General features: G+C 41.2%; 1 protein-coding gene across 2 annotated transcripts in view; it reads left to right on the top strand.

Annotated features, from left to right (window-relative positions):
• The window catches only part of atp1a2a (ATPase Na+/K+ transporting subunit alpha 2a), a 27,671-nt gene extending 13,101 nt beyond the window's left edge, over positions 1 to 14,570 (top strand). Inside the window, exons 11-24 of one of the 2 annotated variants that reach the window (XM_071360938.1) lie at positions 81 to 215; positions 2,089 to 2,168; positions 5,254 to 5,363; positions 5,616 to 5,791; positions 7,745 to 7,881; positions 8,363 to 8,513; positions 9,620 to 9,788; positions 9,888 to 10,042; positions 10,713 to 10,836; positions 11,241 to 11,386; positions 11,700 to 11,830; positions 12,183 to 12,284; positions 12,731 to 12,822; positions 13,144 to 14,570. In XM_071360938.1, the coding sequence (XP_071217039.1) occupies positions 81 to 215; positions 2,089 to 2,168; positions 5,254 to 5,363; positions 5,616 to 5,791; positions 7,745 to 7,881; positions 8,363 to 8,513; positions 9,620 to 9,788; positions 9,888 to 10,042; positions 10,713 to 10,836; positions 11,241 to 11,386; positions 11,700 to 11,830; positions 12,183 to 12,284; positions 12,731 to 12,822; positions 13,144 to 13,172 (1,737 nt within the window). In that variant the 3' untranslated portion in view covers positions 13,173 to 14,570. Of the gene's footprint in view, positions 1 to 80; positions 216 to 1,806; positions 1,876 to 2,088; positions 2,169 to 5,253; positions 5,364 to 5,615; positions 5,792 to 7,744; positions 7,882 to 8,362; positions 8,514 to 9,619; positions 9,789 to 9,887; positions 10,043 to 10,712; positions 10,837 to 11,240; positions 11,387 to 11,699; positions 11,831 to 12,182; positions 12,285 to 12,730; positions 12,823 to 13,143 lie in introns of those variants that run through there. The other variant, XM_071360939.1, reaches the window with a different exon arrangement.
• Positions 14,571 to 16,059: the final 1,489 nt, after the last annotated feature.

The raw sequence follows: 16,059 nt of genomic DNA, 5'->3' as shown, positions 1-16,059 counted from the left end.
CATTTTCCCAGCCAGCAAACCATTCTGACAATGTGAATAGACGGTCTCCTCCTGACTGTTTGATGCTGTGCGTTTCTTAGAGGGACACCGCGGGCGATGCGTCGGAATCTGCTCTGTTGAAATGTATTGAGCTCTCCTGTGGCTGTGTCCGCTCCATGAGAAACAGAAACAACAAAGTGGGAGAGATACCCTTCAACTCGACCAACAAGTACCAGGTATATAATTACTACACAAACATATACATCAAAGAAACAACAAAGTGGGAGAGATACCCTTCAACTCGACCAACAAGTACCAGGTATATAATTACTACACAAACATATACATCAAAGAAACAACAAAGTGGGAGAGATACCCTTCAACTCGACCAACAAGTACCAGGTATATAATTACTACACAAACATATACATCAAAGAAACACCAAAGTGGGAGAGATACCCTTCAACTCGACCAACAAGTACCAGGTATATAATTACTACACAAACATATACATCAAAGAAACAACAAAGTGGGAGAGATACCCTTCAACTCGACCAACAAGTACCAGGTATATAATTACTACACAAACATATACATCAAAGAAACAACAAAGTGGGAGAGATACCCTTCAACTCGACCAACAAGTACCAGGTATATAATTACTACACAAACATATACATCAAAGAAACAACAAAGTGGGAGAGATACCCTTCAACTCGACCAACAAGTACCAGGTATATAATTACTACACAAACATATACATCAAAGAAACAACAAAGTGGGAGAGATACCCTTCAACTCGACCAACAAGTACCAGGTATATAATTACTACACAAACATATACATCAAAGAAACACCAAAGTGGGAGAGATACCCTTCAACTCGACCAACAAGTACCAGGTATATAATTACTACACAAACATATACATCAAAGAAACAACAAAGTGGGAGAGATACCCTTCAACTCGACCAACAAGTACCAGGTATATAATTACTACACAAACATATACATCAAAGAAACAACAAAGTGGGAGAGATACCCTTCAACTCGACCAACAAGTACCAGGTATATAATTACTACACAAACATATACATCAAAGAAACAACAAAGTGGGAGAGATACCCTTCAACTCGACCAACAAGTACCAGGTATATAATTACTACACAAACATATACATCAAAGAAACAACAAAGTGGGAGAGATACCCTTCAACTCGACCAACAAGTACCAGGTATATAATTACTACACAAACATATACATCAAAGAAACAACAAAGTGGGAGAGATACCCTTCAACTCGACCAACAAGTACCAGGTATATAATTTCTACACAAACATATACATCAAAGAAACACCAAAGTGGGAGAGATACCCTTCAACTTGACCAACAAGTACCAGGTATATAATTACTACACAAACATATACATCAAAGAAACAACAAAGTGGGAGAGATACCCTTCAACTCGACCAACAAGTACCAGGTATATAATTACTACACAAACATATACATCAAAGAAACAACAAAGTGGGAGAGATACCCTTCAACTCGACCAACAAGTACCAGGTATATAATTACTACACAAACATATACATCAAAGAAACACCAAAGTGGGAGAGATACCCTTCAACTCGACCAACAAGTACCAGGTATATAATTACTACACAAACATATACATCAAAGAAACAACAAAGTGGGAGAGATACCCTTCAACTCGACCAACAAGTACCAGGTATATAATTACTACACAAACATATACATCAAAGAAACAACAAAGTGGGAGAGATACCCTTCAACTCGACCAACAAGTACCAGGTATATAATTACTACACAAACATATACATCAAAGAAACAACAAAGTGGGAGAGATACCCTTCAACTCGACCAACAAGTACCAGGTATATAATTACTACACAAACATATACATCAAAGAAACAACTGCAGAAACCAAAATGTATTTATTTGTTGTAAAAAAAAAAACACCTACAGAACTATCCAAGTCCTTTGAACCACCAAATATGTAATGACAGCAAAGATAAAAAGTTGAAAATGTAAAAACCACTTCCCACTAATATATACTCTTATCTTCTACCATCTCTCTCCTTTTAAAGCTTTCCATTCATGAACAAGAGGACAATGAAAATGGCCACCTACTCGTTATGAAGGGAGCACCTGAAAGAATATTGGACCGGTATTTATTTACATCAAACCTGACTAACCAATGTGTCTCTCAATGTGTAGATACCAAAGAGTTGGATAGAGATATTTGGATATAGTGCTCAATGGTGCTGCCCATGCTGTCAAAGAAACCACAATGCCAAAGATACATAGCCCTCTATCCAACTCAATGGTAGATACATAGCCCTCTATCCAACTCTATGGTAGATACATATTTTATTTGTCACATGCACCGAATACCACTTTACAGTGATCAGCGTGGCAGATCATACAGCGCTTTCAGAAAGTATTCACACCCCTTGACTGTTTCCACATTTTGTTGTGTTACGGCCTGCATTTAAAATGGATTAAATTACGATTATGTGTCATTGGTCTACACACAATACCTCATAATGGAATTACACCGAAATAAATATAAACGCAACATGCAACAATTTGAAAGATTTTTCTGAGTTACAGTTCATATAAGTAAATCAGTCAATTTAAATGAATTCATTAGGTCCTAATCTATGGACTTCACATGACTGGGAATACAGATATGCATCTGTTGGTCACAGATACCTTAAAAAAAACAGGTAGGGGCGTGGATCAGAAAACCAGTCAGTATCTGGCTGTGACCACCATTTGCCTCATGCAGCGTGACACATCTCCTTCGCATTGACTTGATTAGGCTGTTGATTGTGGCCTGTGGAATGTTGTCCCAATCCCCTTCAATGGCTGTGCGAAGTTGCTGGATATTGGCGGGAACTGGAACACGCTGTCGTATTGTGTTCATTGTCTATAACTTATGCCTGCCCATACCATAACCCCACCGCCACCATGGGGCACCCTGTTCACATTGTTGACATCAGCAAATTACACGACGCACATGCTGTCTGCCATCTGTCCGGTACATTTGAAACCGGGATTCATCCGTGAATAGCACACTTCTCCAGTCTGCCAGTTGCCATCAAAGGAGAGCATTTTCCCACTGAAGTCGGTTACAACGCCGAACTGCAGTCAGGTCAAGACCCTGGTGAGAACGACGACCACGTGGATGATCTTCCCTGAGACGGTTTCTGACAGTTTGTACAGAAATTCTTCAGTTGGCAAACGCACAGTGTCATCAGCTGTCCGGGTGGCTGGTCTCCGATGATCCCGCAGGTTAAGAAGCCAGATGTGGAGGTCCTGGGCTGATGTGGTTATATGTGGTTTGCGGTTGTGAGGCTGGTTGGATGCACTGCCAAGTTCTCTAAAACAATGTTGGAGGCGGCTTATGGTAGAAAAATTAACATTCAATTATCTGTCAATTGTACGCTCCATAAAAACGTATATATCTGTGGCATTGTGTTGTGTGACAAAACTGCACATTTTAGACTGGCCTTTTTTTGTCCACGGCACAAGGTGCACCTGTGTAATGATCATGCTATTTAATTAGCTTTTTGATATGCCACACCTGTCAGGTGAATGGATTATCTTGGCAAATGAGACTTGCTCACTAACAGGGATGTAAACACATTTGTGCACAACATTTGAGAGAAATAAGCTTGTTGTGCTTACGGAAAATTTCTGGGATCTTTTATTTCAGCTCATGAAGCATGGGACCAACATGTTACGTTTACATTTTTGTTCAATGTATGTTTTTAGAAATGTTTACAAATTAATACTAAATGAAAAGCTGAAATGTCTTGAGTCAATAAGTGTTCAACCCCTTAGTTATGGCAAGCCTAAATAAGTTCAGGAGTAAAAATGTGCTTAACAAATTGCGTGGACTCACTCTGTGTGCAATAATAGTGTTTAACATGATTTTTGAATGACTACCTCTGTACCCCACACATACAATTATCTGTAAGGTCCCGCAGTCGAGCAGTGAATTTCAAACACAGATTCAACTACAAAGACAAGGGAGGTTTTCCATTGCCTCGTAAAGAAGGTCACCTATTGGTAGATGGATAAAACTAAAAAAAGCAAACGTTTAATATCCCTTTGAGCATGGTGAAGTTATTAATGACACTTTGGATGGTGTATCAATAGACCCAGTCACTACAAAGATACAGGCGTCCTGCCTAACTCAGTTTCCGGAGAGGAAGGAAACCGCTCAGGGATTTCAGCATGAGATCAATTGTGTCTTTAAAACAGTTACAGACTTTAACGGCTGTGATAGGAGAACACGGAGGATGGATCCACAACATTGTAGTTACTCCACAATACTAACCTAAGTGACGGAGAAGGAAGCCTGTACAGAATAAAAAATATTCCAAAACATGCATCCTGTTTGCAATAAGGCACTAAAGTAATACTGCAAAAAATGTGGCAAAGAAATTAACTTTATGTCCTGAATACAAAGCATTATGTTTGGGGCAAATCCAACACATCACTGAGTATCACTCTTCATATTGTCAAGCATGGTGGTGGCTGCATCATGTTATGGATGTGCTTGTCATCGACAATGAATAGGGAGTTTTTTAGGATAAAAAGAAAAGGAATTTAGCTAAGCATAGTCAAAATCCTAGAGGAAAACTTGGTTCAGTCTGCTTTCCAACAGGCCCTGGAGACAAATTCACCTTTCAGCAGAACAATAACCTAAAACACATGGCCAAATAAATACTGTAGTTGCTGACCAAGACAACATTGAATGCTCCTGAGTGGCCTAGTTACAGTTTTGACTTAAATCGGCTTGAAAATCTATGACAAGACTTTAAAATGGCTGTATAGCAATGATCAACAACCAACTTAACAGAGTCTGAATTTTTTGAATTTTATATAGTAATGTGCAAATATTGTACAATAAAGAGCATGCAAAGCTCTTAGATTGTAATCACTGCCTAAGGTGATTCTAACATTTGACACAGGTGTTTGAATATTTATGTAAATTATATCTTTCTGTATTTAATTTTCATAAAATTTGCTAACATTTCTAAAAACACATTTTCACTTTGTCATTATGGGGTATTGTGTTTAGAAGGGAAATATTTTTATTTATTTAATCCATTTTGAATTCAGGCTGTAACACAACAACATGTGGAATAAGTCAACAGGAATTAATTATTTCTGAAGGGACTGTATCTCACTGATTGACAGCAACAGGTGAATAATAACCGCTATTGTGCGTCTCTCAGGTGTAGCACCATCTTGATCCACGGCCAGGAGGTTCCAATGGACGCCAACTGGAACGAAGCTTTCCAGAGTGCCTACATGGAGCTGGGAGGGCTGGGAGAGCGAGTTCTAGGTACGTACACTACAGCACACAGGTTGAGTCCCAAATGGCACTATGTTTGCTCTATCCGGACCACACATACCACCTGGCTATTATCTGTGCCTTTCCTCTTCACGTCCCATCTCCTGATCTGTTCCTTACATCTGTACCATCATAAACACTCAATAAAATACAAAAGAGCATCAGAATCTTGATCTCCTTCCACCCAAAATTTACAAAAATAAAAGAGTTCCTGTATGTTTGTTGTGTTTCTCTCTCCATCAGGGTTCTGCCACTTAACACTGTCTCCGGCCCAGTTCCCTCGGGGCTTCTCCTTTGACTGTGAGGAAGTCAACTTCCCTATAAAAGGGCTGTGCTTCGTTGGTCTCATGTCCATGATCGACCCTCCTCGCGCCGCCGTCCCCGACGCTGTGGGGAAATGTCGATCCGCAGGGATCAAGGTGAGTGGCACAATAAACCAACCAACAAACCATTCCACCAACCACCTAATCAATAAACCAACCTACAAATCATTCAACCAATCACCTAATCAATAAACCACCAACAAACCATTCAACCACCTAATCAATTAATCAATGACTTAATCAACAACCAACTAATTAATCAATTAATCAACCCACCAACTAATCAATCAATCAATCAATCAACCAACAACCAACTAATTAATCAATTCACCAACCAACCAACCAACCAACCAACCAACCAACCAACCAACCAACCAACCAACCAACAAATTAATTAATTAATTAATCAACCAATAAATAAATCAACCAACCAACCAACTAACTACTTAATCAATTAATTAATCAACCAACCAACCAACCAACCAACCAACCAATCAATTAATCAACTAACCAACAAATAAATGACTCAACCAACCAACTAATCAATTAATCAACCAACAACCAACTAATTAATCAATTCACCAACCAACCAACTAATCAATTAATTAATCAACCAACCAACCAACCAACCAACTAATCAATGAATAAACCAACCAACAAATCAATTAAACAACCAACCAACTAACTATTCAATTAATCAATCAATCAACCAACGAACAAATATATTAATCAACCAACCAACTAACTAACTAACCAATTAATCAACCAACCAACCAACCAACTAAGGAATAAATTAATCAACCAACCAACTAATCAATTAATCAACCAACCAATCAATCAATTAACCAATCTAACAAACACAACAACAAAAAATACTTTCCCAAATTCCCAGGTTTTCCAGAAATCATGGTTGGAGGTTTCTTGGAATCAGGAGGGAGTAATTAGGAATCAGGAGGGAGTAATTAGGAATCAGGAGGGAGTAATTAGGAATCAGGAGGGAGTAATTAGGAATCAGGAGGGAGTAATTAGGAATCAGGAGGGAGTAATTAGGAATCAGGAGGGAGTAATTAGGAATCAGGAGGGAGTAATTAGGAATCAGGAGGGAGTAATTAGGAAATTCGGGAATCCTCCAACTGGAATTTCTGGAAAACCTGGGCATTTTGAGAGTTACTAGAGTAAAATGAAAACAGAAATGTCATACTACATATGTATATATATAATCTCCTGGAAGTCTATAAATGAGCTAAACAAGGAACAAGCAGAAGTACAGTTCATGTGGTGACAGGTATAGATGACATATGACGTGTTTATAGTTGTGATGATGTTTATGATTCTCTATGCCGTCAGGTCGTCACGGTGACAGGTATAGATGACATATGACGTGTTTATAGTTGTGATGATGTTCATGATTCTCTATGCCGTCAGGTCGTCACGGTGACAGGTATAGATGACATATGATGTGTTTATAGTTGTGATGATGTTTATGATTCTCTATGCCGTCAGGTCGTCACGGTGACAGGTATAGATGACATATGACGTGTTTATAGTTGTGATGATGATTATGATTCTCTATGCCGTCAGGTCGTCACGGTGACAGGTATAGATGACATATGATGTGTTTATAGTTGTGATGATGTTTATGATTCTCTATGCCGTCAGGTCGTCACGGTGACAGGTATAGATGACATATGACGTGTTTATAGTTGTGATGATGTTCATGATTCTCTATGCCGTCAGGTCGTCATGGTGACAGGTATAGATGACATATGACGTGTTTATAGTTGTGATGATGTTTATGATTCTCTATGCCGTCAGGTCGTCATGGTGACAGGTATAGATGACATATGACGTGTTTATAGTTGTGATGATGTTCATGATTCTCTATGCCGTCAGGTCGTCACGGTGACAGGTATAGATGACATATGACGTGTTTATAGTTGTGATGATGTTTATGATTCTCTATGCCGTCAGGTCGTCATGGTGACAGGTATAGATGACATATGACGTGTTTATAGTTGTGATGATGTTCATGATTCTCTATGCCGTCAGGTCGTCATGGTGACTGGCGACCATCCCATCACTGCCAAAGCCATCGCTAAAGGCGTGGGCATCATCTCCGAGGGCAACGAGACTGTGGAGGACATCGCTGAAAGACTGAATATTCCCCTGAGTCAAGTTAACCCCAGGTGTTTGTACATGCGTGCGTGTGTGTGTGTGCGCTGTGTGTATGTGTGTGTGTGTGTGCGTGTGTGACTTTCCACGTCTGCGCATGTGTGTTGTTCTCATATGTCATTACATTTTTGCGTCTGTTTTTTTTACCGTGCCACATATGCCAAACTTGACAAATGCGACCATGAAAGAAGACCACATTGGAAAAAAGCTGTTTACTTTTCTGTGTTTATCCTAGATTATCCTTAATCACGTGCATAATGTTATATGTGTACCTTGTTTTACATTTAAAAAAAAAAAAAACACTGTTGGCTTGTATCTGTGTCTCTCTCCCAGAGACTGTGTGTGTGCCTGTGTGTGTGTGTGTGTGTGTGTGCGTGCGTCCGTGCATATGTGAGGGCTTGTGTGTGTGACTGTTCACGCCTGTGTGTGTGTGTGTGTATCTGTGTATTTGTGTGGTTTTTCACTGGGGGCCTGGTGTCTGTGTGTCTCTTCCAGGGATGCCAAGGCCTGTGTGGTGCATGGAGGGGACCTGAAGGACATGAGCGCAGAGTACCTGGATGACCTACTCAGGAACCACACGGAGATAGTGTTCGCCCGCACATCACCTCAGCAGAAACTCATAATCGTAGAGGGCTGCCAGAGAACGGTGAAAGGATGTCTGTGTGTATATGCGCTTGTGTGTGTGTGTGCGGGTGTGTGTGTTTGAGTTCTCTATAATTAAAGCATGAGTCAGGGATTCTCAATCTATTCTCCTGTGCAGTTAGATACTGGGAAGCTATTATCCCTATAGAAAATTATTTGATGGGAAAACTGTCCCAAAATGGACATACCATAAAACTTACACTACCGTTCAAAAGTTTAGGGTCACTTAGAAATGTCTTTGTTTTTGAAAGAAAAAGCAAAAAAAATTGTCCATTAAAATAACATCAAATTGATCAGAAATACAGTGCAGACATTGTTAATGTTGTAAATTACTATTGTAGTTGGAAACTGCAGATTTTTCATGGAATATCTACATATGTGTACAGAGGCCCATTATCAGCAACCATCACTCCTGTGTTCCAATGGCACGTTGTGTTAGCTAATCCAAGTTCATAATTTTAAAAGGCTAATTGACCATTAGAAAACCCTTTAGCAATTATGTTAGCACAGCTGATAACTGTTGTTCTGATTAAAGAAGCAATAAAACTGGCCTTCTTTAGACTAGTTGAGTATCTGGAGCATCAGCATTTGTGGGTTTGATTACAGGCTCAAAATGGCCAGAAACAAAGAACTTTCTTCTGAAACTCGTCAGTCTATTCTTGTTCTAAGAAATGAAGGCTATTCCATGCTGTGTACTACTCCCTTCACAGAACAGCGCAAACTGGCTCTAACCAGAATAGAAAGACGAGTGGGAGGCCCCGGTGCACAACTGAGCAAGAGGACAAGTACATTAGAGTGTCTGGTTTGAGAAACAGACGCCTCACAAGTCCTCAACTGGCAGCTTTATTAAATAGTACCCGCAAAACACCATTCTCAACGTCAACAGTGAAGAGGCGACTCCGGGATGCTGGCCTTCTAGGCAGAGTTCCTCTGTCCAGTGTCTGTGTTCTTTTGCCCATCTTAATCTTGTATTTTTATTGGCCAGTCTGAGATACGGCTTTTTCTTTGCAACTCTGCCTGGAAGTCCAGCATGCTGGAGTCGCCTCTTCACTGTTGACGTTGAGACTGGTGTCTGGTCTTATTTACTGACTCTGAATTCTCTTGTTCTAGGGGGCAATCGTGGCGGTTACTGGGGACGGAGTGAACGACTCGCCTGCCCTGAAGAAGGCTGACATTGGGGTTGCTATGGGGATTGCAGGGTCTGACGTCTCCAAGCAGGCTGCAGACATGATCCTCCTGGATGACAATTTCGCATCTATTGTCACAGGAGTGGAGGAAGGTAAGAAAGAAAAAAAGAAAGAAAGAAAGAAAGAAGGAAAGAAGGAAGAACGAAAGTGAAAACAACGTAATCTATCTGTTCTTCTTAAATCCCAAACAGGTCGTCTGATCTTTGATAACTTGAAGAAGTCTATCGCCTACACACTGACAAGTAACATTCCAGAGATCAGCCCCTTCCTCCTCTTCATCCTTGCCAGCATTCCCCTGCCCCTGGGCACCGTCACCATCCTCTGTATCGACTTGGGCACAGACATGGTGAGAACCCGCCTTACTGACTGGAAAACCTGCACACTGAAATAGTCTTTGGGGCGGTTTCCCGGACACAGATTAAGCATTAGTCTTGGACTTTAAAGCTCAATGGAGGATCACCATTGAAAGTGCTTTTTAGTCCAGGACTACTTAATCGGTCCTTGGTTCTTTAGCAGTTCATTTGTTTGAACTTTTCTTCTGCTGCTAAATAACATTACATCTTAAAGACTATTTCAGTGAGTGCAGGTTTCCCTTTTCCACTTTATATGCACAGGTCATATTTCTACTTCTCGACACTCAGTCACAAGCAGACATTCTCTCAGCTTGATCGTACATTACCTTTCAATCTATAACTCACCACTACCCTGCCCTGGGTCAGAGTGAGAGCTACTAAATCTTGTAAAGCAAACTGGATTTGTATCCACTGCTGTGAGGACTCTAGTGTCACACTGGGTTATGTCCATTTTCCACTTCAACTCACACATTGCCCTGTTGTTGCCTCACTGGTAATACCTTCAACCAATAGTCAAGGCTTTTTCTTATTACGGAACCTATAACTTTGTCACATTGTTCTGTCTGTCATACATTGTCTCAAAATTCCCTCTCGCTCTCTCTCTCCCTCTCTCCATCTCTATTCTTTAACTCCCTCTCCTCTCACCCCTATCTCTTGTTACAGGTTCCTGCTATCTCATTGGCCTATGAGACGGCTGAGAGTGACATTATGAAGCGTCAGCCCAGGTGCCCAAAGACAGACAAGCTGGTGAACGACAGACTGATCAGCATGGCCTACGGACAGATAGGTCAGAATACCTGACAGGCTCATCCATGTTTCTGTGGCCTAAAATTTAACCCCTTTATGGGCCCTGGTCAGAAGTAGTGCAATATATAGGGAATAGGGCTCCATTTGGGATGCTAGCCTTGTGTCTGTCCACCACAGAACTAAAGCACACATCAATGTTTGCACATAAGTATTATGATGTACTGTTACAAATTATTTGGGTACGTCCTAAATGGTACACTATTCCCTATATAGTGCACTACTTTTGACCAGGGCCCATAGTGGTAGTGGTCAGAAGTAGTGCACCAAATAGAGAATAGGTTGCCACTTGGGATGCATTTTTGTCTTTTTTCCCTCTGTTGTTCATGCCAGTTATTGAAACAGGTATTATATTGTGCTGATGGACTTGTCTCTCTCTCTCTCCAGGTATGATTCAGGCTCTGGCTGGTTTTTTCACCTACTTTGTGATCCTGGCTGAGAATGGCTTCTGGCCAGAGACCCTGCTGGGCATCCGTCTGAAATGGGACGACCGTGCTAACAACGAGGTGGAGGACAGCTATGGACAGCAATGGGTGAGACTGAGAGGGTTTAACATATCCATATAGTCAGTAGCTATATTTATCAGATCCACAGCAATATTTTTTTAGAAAGTAAACTCGCACACCTTGACATACTACTGTCATAAATACAAAATACAAAAGTATAGTCAATACAAAATCTAAACTGTTGGAAGCATCAAGAGTTCACATATTGGTCCTAAACACTGTTGCTTCTGTCTGTAAAAGTATAGGTTAATTCTTCTACGCTGTCACAACGTTAGTATGTGTTTCTTTTTAGTCACAACTACAACAGGTTTTCAATTGTAGACGTGTTTTCCTTTCACAGACCTACGAGCAACGGAAGATCATTGAGTTCACGTGTCACACCTCGTTCTTTGTGAGCATCGTGGTGGTGCAGTGGGCCGATGTGATTATCTGCAAGACCAGGAGGAACTCTGTCTTTCAGCAGGGCATGAAGTGGGTGGAAAAGTCTCAAATGGCACACTAGTGCACTGCCCATTGGACTCTGTTCAAAAGTAGTGTACTGTTGTATATAGGGAATAGGATTTTTTACTTTGTATAAGTATATACTGTATTTATCCAGGCTGTATCACAACCGGCCGTGATTGGAAGTCCCATAGGGCGGCGCACAATTGGCCCAGCGTCGTCTGGGTTTGGCCGGTGTAGGCCGTCATTGTAAATAAGAATTTGCTCTTAACTGACTTCCCTAGTTAAATAAAGGTTAAATAAATAACAAATATATATATTTTAATTTGTTAAAACTCTAAATGTGTCTTGGCCAACTCTGCCATCTCCATTTCCTCAACAGGAATCGTATCCTGATCTTCGGCCTGTTTGCTGAGACAGCTTTGGCTGCATTTTTATCCTACTGCCCAGGAATGGACATCGCTCTCCGCATGTATCCCCTGAAGTCAGTACCACACACCACCCTAAACACAAGGATATCCCATCCCCGATACCCCTTGTCTTTAATTCTACCCCCAAGTCCCTCGCACGCTTTTCTCATATCACACCCTCAACTCTGTGGATTTTACAATGAACTGTATCCTCTGAAGTCAGAACGACACACGTCTCCACTCTGCAATACCCCAAACAAGTCCCTCACACGCCTTGCTCAGATCACACCCTCATATCATCTCAAGGATTCAGCATGTACCTGAATAGATTTTACAATGAACTCCATCAAACACTCCTCCCTGATTTCTCTCTCTCCCTCTCTGTCTCTCTCTGTCTCTCTCTCCCTCTGTCTCTCTCTCCCTCTCTGTCTCTCTCCCCCTCTCTGTATCTCTCCCCCTCTCTGTCTCCCTCTCTATCTCTCTCTCCCGCTCTGTCTCCCTCTCCCTATCTCTCCTTCAGGGTCTCCTGGTGGTTCTGTGCCCTCCCCTACAGTCTTCTCATCTTCATCTACGATGAGGTCCGCAAGCTCATCATCAGGAGGTATCCTGGAGGTGGGTGACATAGTGACATAGAATGACATAGAGAGAGGGACACAGAGAGTCACAGAAGATGCCAGTTGTCTGTCACCGAGTGTCTGTTCTGTAAGGAAGAGACTAATAAGAGAGATTCACAAAAGATCATTCATCATGACAGTTATTTGCTCCATGTTAATCAGTCATGTTAATAATCATATTGATGTGGTGGGGATCAGAGAGTCACTGAGTTAAAAGGGTTTTGTCATATTAAAGCACTAAGGGGAAGAGATAATGGTATGTAATGATGACTAATCCAATCATTCTTGTCTGACGCATTTTAATCTTTCTCTGTTACAGGTTGGGTGGAACTGGAGACATATTACTAACCTTCAGAAAAGTATTATTGTGAGTCTGAATTTCTGTGAGTCTGTGTGTATGTGAATGAGTGAGTACGTGTGTATGCAAGGTCTAGCTAAGCAAAGAACAGCAAAACTACCTTACAATTTGCATTTTTGTCTTTGAAAATAACAAACAAGCCTACATAATCAGCCTACATTACCACTGGAAATCAGCCTACATTACCACTGAAAATCAGCCTACATTACCACTGGAAATCAGCCTACATTACCACTGAAAATCAGCCTAAATTACCACTGAAAATAAGCCTATATTACCACTGTAAATGCTGCTAGTGTGTGTGTGTGTGTGTGCGTGCGTGCGTGTACACTAAGTGTACAAAACATTAGGAACACCTTCCTAATATTGAGTTGCACCCCCTTTTACCCTCAGTACAGCCTCAATTATTCAGGGCATGGACTCTACAAGGTGTCGAAAGCGTTCCACAGGGATGCTGGCCCATGTTGACTCCAATGCTTCCCACAGTTGTGTCAAATTGGCTGGATGTCCTTTGGGTGGTGGTACATTCTTGATGCACACGGGAAACTGTTGAGCGTGAAAACCCCAGCAGCGTTGCAGTTCTTGACACAAACCGGTGTGACTGGCACCTACTACCATACCCTGTTTAAAGGCACTTAAATGATTTGTCTTGTCCATTCACCCTCAATGGCACACATACACAATCCATGTCTCAAATGTCTCAAAGCTTAACAATCGTTCTTTAACCTGTCTCCTCACCTTCATCTACACTGATTGAAGTCAATTTAACAAGTGACATTAATAAGGGATCATAGCTTTAACATGGATTCACCTGGTCATTCTATGTCATGGAAAGAGCAGGTGTTCATAATGTTTTGTATACTCAGAGTATGTGTGTTTTTACATTATGTGTGTGTGCTTTGTGTTTGTCCGTCAGACAATTGGTCTGTTATTGCAAGGAGCAGTACACCATTCTGGTTATCATAGAGAATACTGCTGCAAAGAAAGCCTGTAATTGTGATTGATATTACTGAGTTTTGACAATAACTACACTGGAAGGACTTTCCAAAACCCAAATGTCAAACAAACAAGATGTTGCAAAACGACTGTAGCATAAAAATGCACCCTAAATTGTTTTTTGCTTCACCAAATAAAATGTACTTCAAAAGCAAAACATGAATTGCATCAATCATCAGTCCTGAAGGCTAGGGTTCCGTTCCAAATGGCACCCTATCCCATACGCAGTGCACTACTTTTGACCAGAGCCATATGGGCACTGGTCAAACGTAGTGCCCTATACAGGGAATATAGGGTACCATTGGGACACACAAAATGAGAGATGGGGTGTTGTGTGAAAATAAATTGCTCTGAAATGTGTCTCGATATGAAATAAAGTTAATCTGAACAAAGCGGTTGATGATGTTTGTCCTTTTTTGTAACCCTATTACCAAATATATTATTACAACATTAGTACTATTAGGTCATGAATGATAAGCGCATCCACTACCTAGGTCAATACACAGCCTGTATGACCTTAGCCCTTGATCATGACTCTCAGTTCCATTACATCACACATAAGAGTCTTTGGACGAAGGCGTCTTTTGTTGAGCAGCGACGCTCTGTCTGAACATTAACACACACCGTTTGACGTACGGTTTTGGTAGCAAAACGACCTTATCTTTCATATCAGGGAGAATTTTTTTTAAATCTCAAGGTTAAATTGATACACACCTTTATGGGGTTAGTGTTCCCATACGGCCATATCTCCATGTTAAAGCGCTTGTTTATGGAAGACAGAGTGGACTACACTGCATCCGGATGTTACAGCGCTTGTTTCTGGAAGACAGAGTGGACTACACTGCATCCGGATGTTAAAGCGCTTGTTTATGGAAGACAGAGTGGACTACACTGCATCCGGATGTTACAGCGCTTGTTTATGGAAGACAGAGTGGAGTACACTGCATCCGGAAAGTATTCAGACCCCTTAAACTTTTCCACATTTTGTTATGTTACAGCCTTTTTCTACAATTTATTAAATTATTGTTGTTTTTTGTTCCTTCGTCAATCTACACACAATACCTCAATTACAAAGAAAAAACAGGTTTTATACATTTTTGCAAATTTATAAAATAAAAAAAAACAGAAATATCATATTTACATAAATATTCAGACCCTTTACTCAGTACTCGGTTGAATCACCTTTGGCAACGATTACAGCCTTGAGTCTTCTTGGGTATGACATTACAGACTGGGCACACCTGTATTTGGGGAGTTTCTCCCATTCTTCTCTGCAGATCCTCTCAAGCTCTGTCAGGTTGGATGGGGAGCGTCAATGCACAGCTATTTTCAGATCTCTCCAGAGATGTTCGATCGGGTTCAAGTCCGGGCTCTGGCTGGGCCACTCAAGTACATTCAGAGACTTGTCCCGAAGCCACTCCTGCGTTGTCTTGGCTGTGTGCTTTGGGTTGTTGTCCTGTTGGAAGGTGAACCTTCAACCCAGTCTAAGGTCCTGAGCACTCTGGAGCAAGTTTTCATCAAGGATCTCTCTATACCTTGCTCCAGTCATCTTTCCCTCTATACTGACTAGTCTCTCAGTCTCTGCCGCTGAAAAACATCCCTACAGCATGATGCTGCCACCACCATGCTTCACCGTAGGGATGGTGCCAGGTTTCCTCCAGATGTGATGCTTGGCATTCAGGCCAAAGAGTTTAATCTTGGTTTCATCAGACCAGAGAATCTTGTTTCGCATAGTCAGTCCTTTAGGTGCCTTTTGGCAAACTCCAAGCAGGCTTTCATGTGCCTTTTGCTGAGGAGTTGCTTCCATCTGGCAACTCTACCATAAAGGCCTGATTGGGGGAGTGCTGCAGAGATGGTTGTCCTTCTGGAAGGTTCTTTCAT

The sequence above is a fragment of the Salvelinus alpinus genome, chromosome 23 (genome assembly GCF_045679555.1).
Source record: "Salvelinus alpinus chromosome 23, SLU_Salpinus.1, whole genome shotgun sequence".
Lineage (NCBI taxonomy): Eukaryota > Metazoa > Chordata > Actinopteri > Salmoniformes > Salmonidae > Salvelinus > Salvelinus alpinus.
This window is presented reverse-complemented; position numbering and strand designations above follow the sequence as displayed.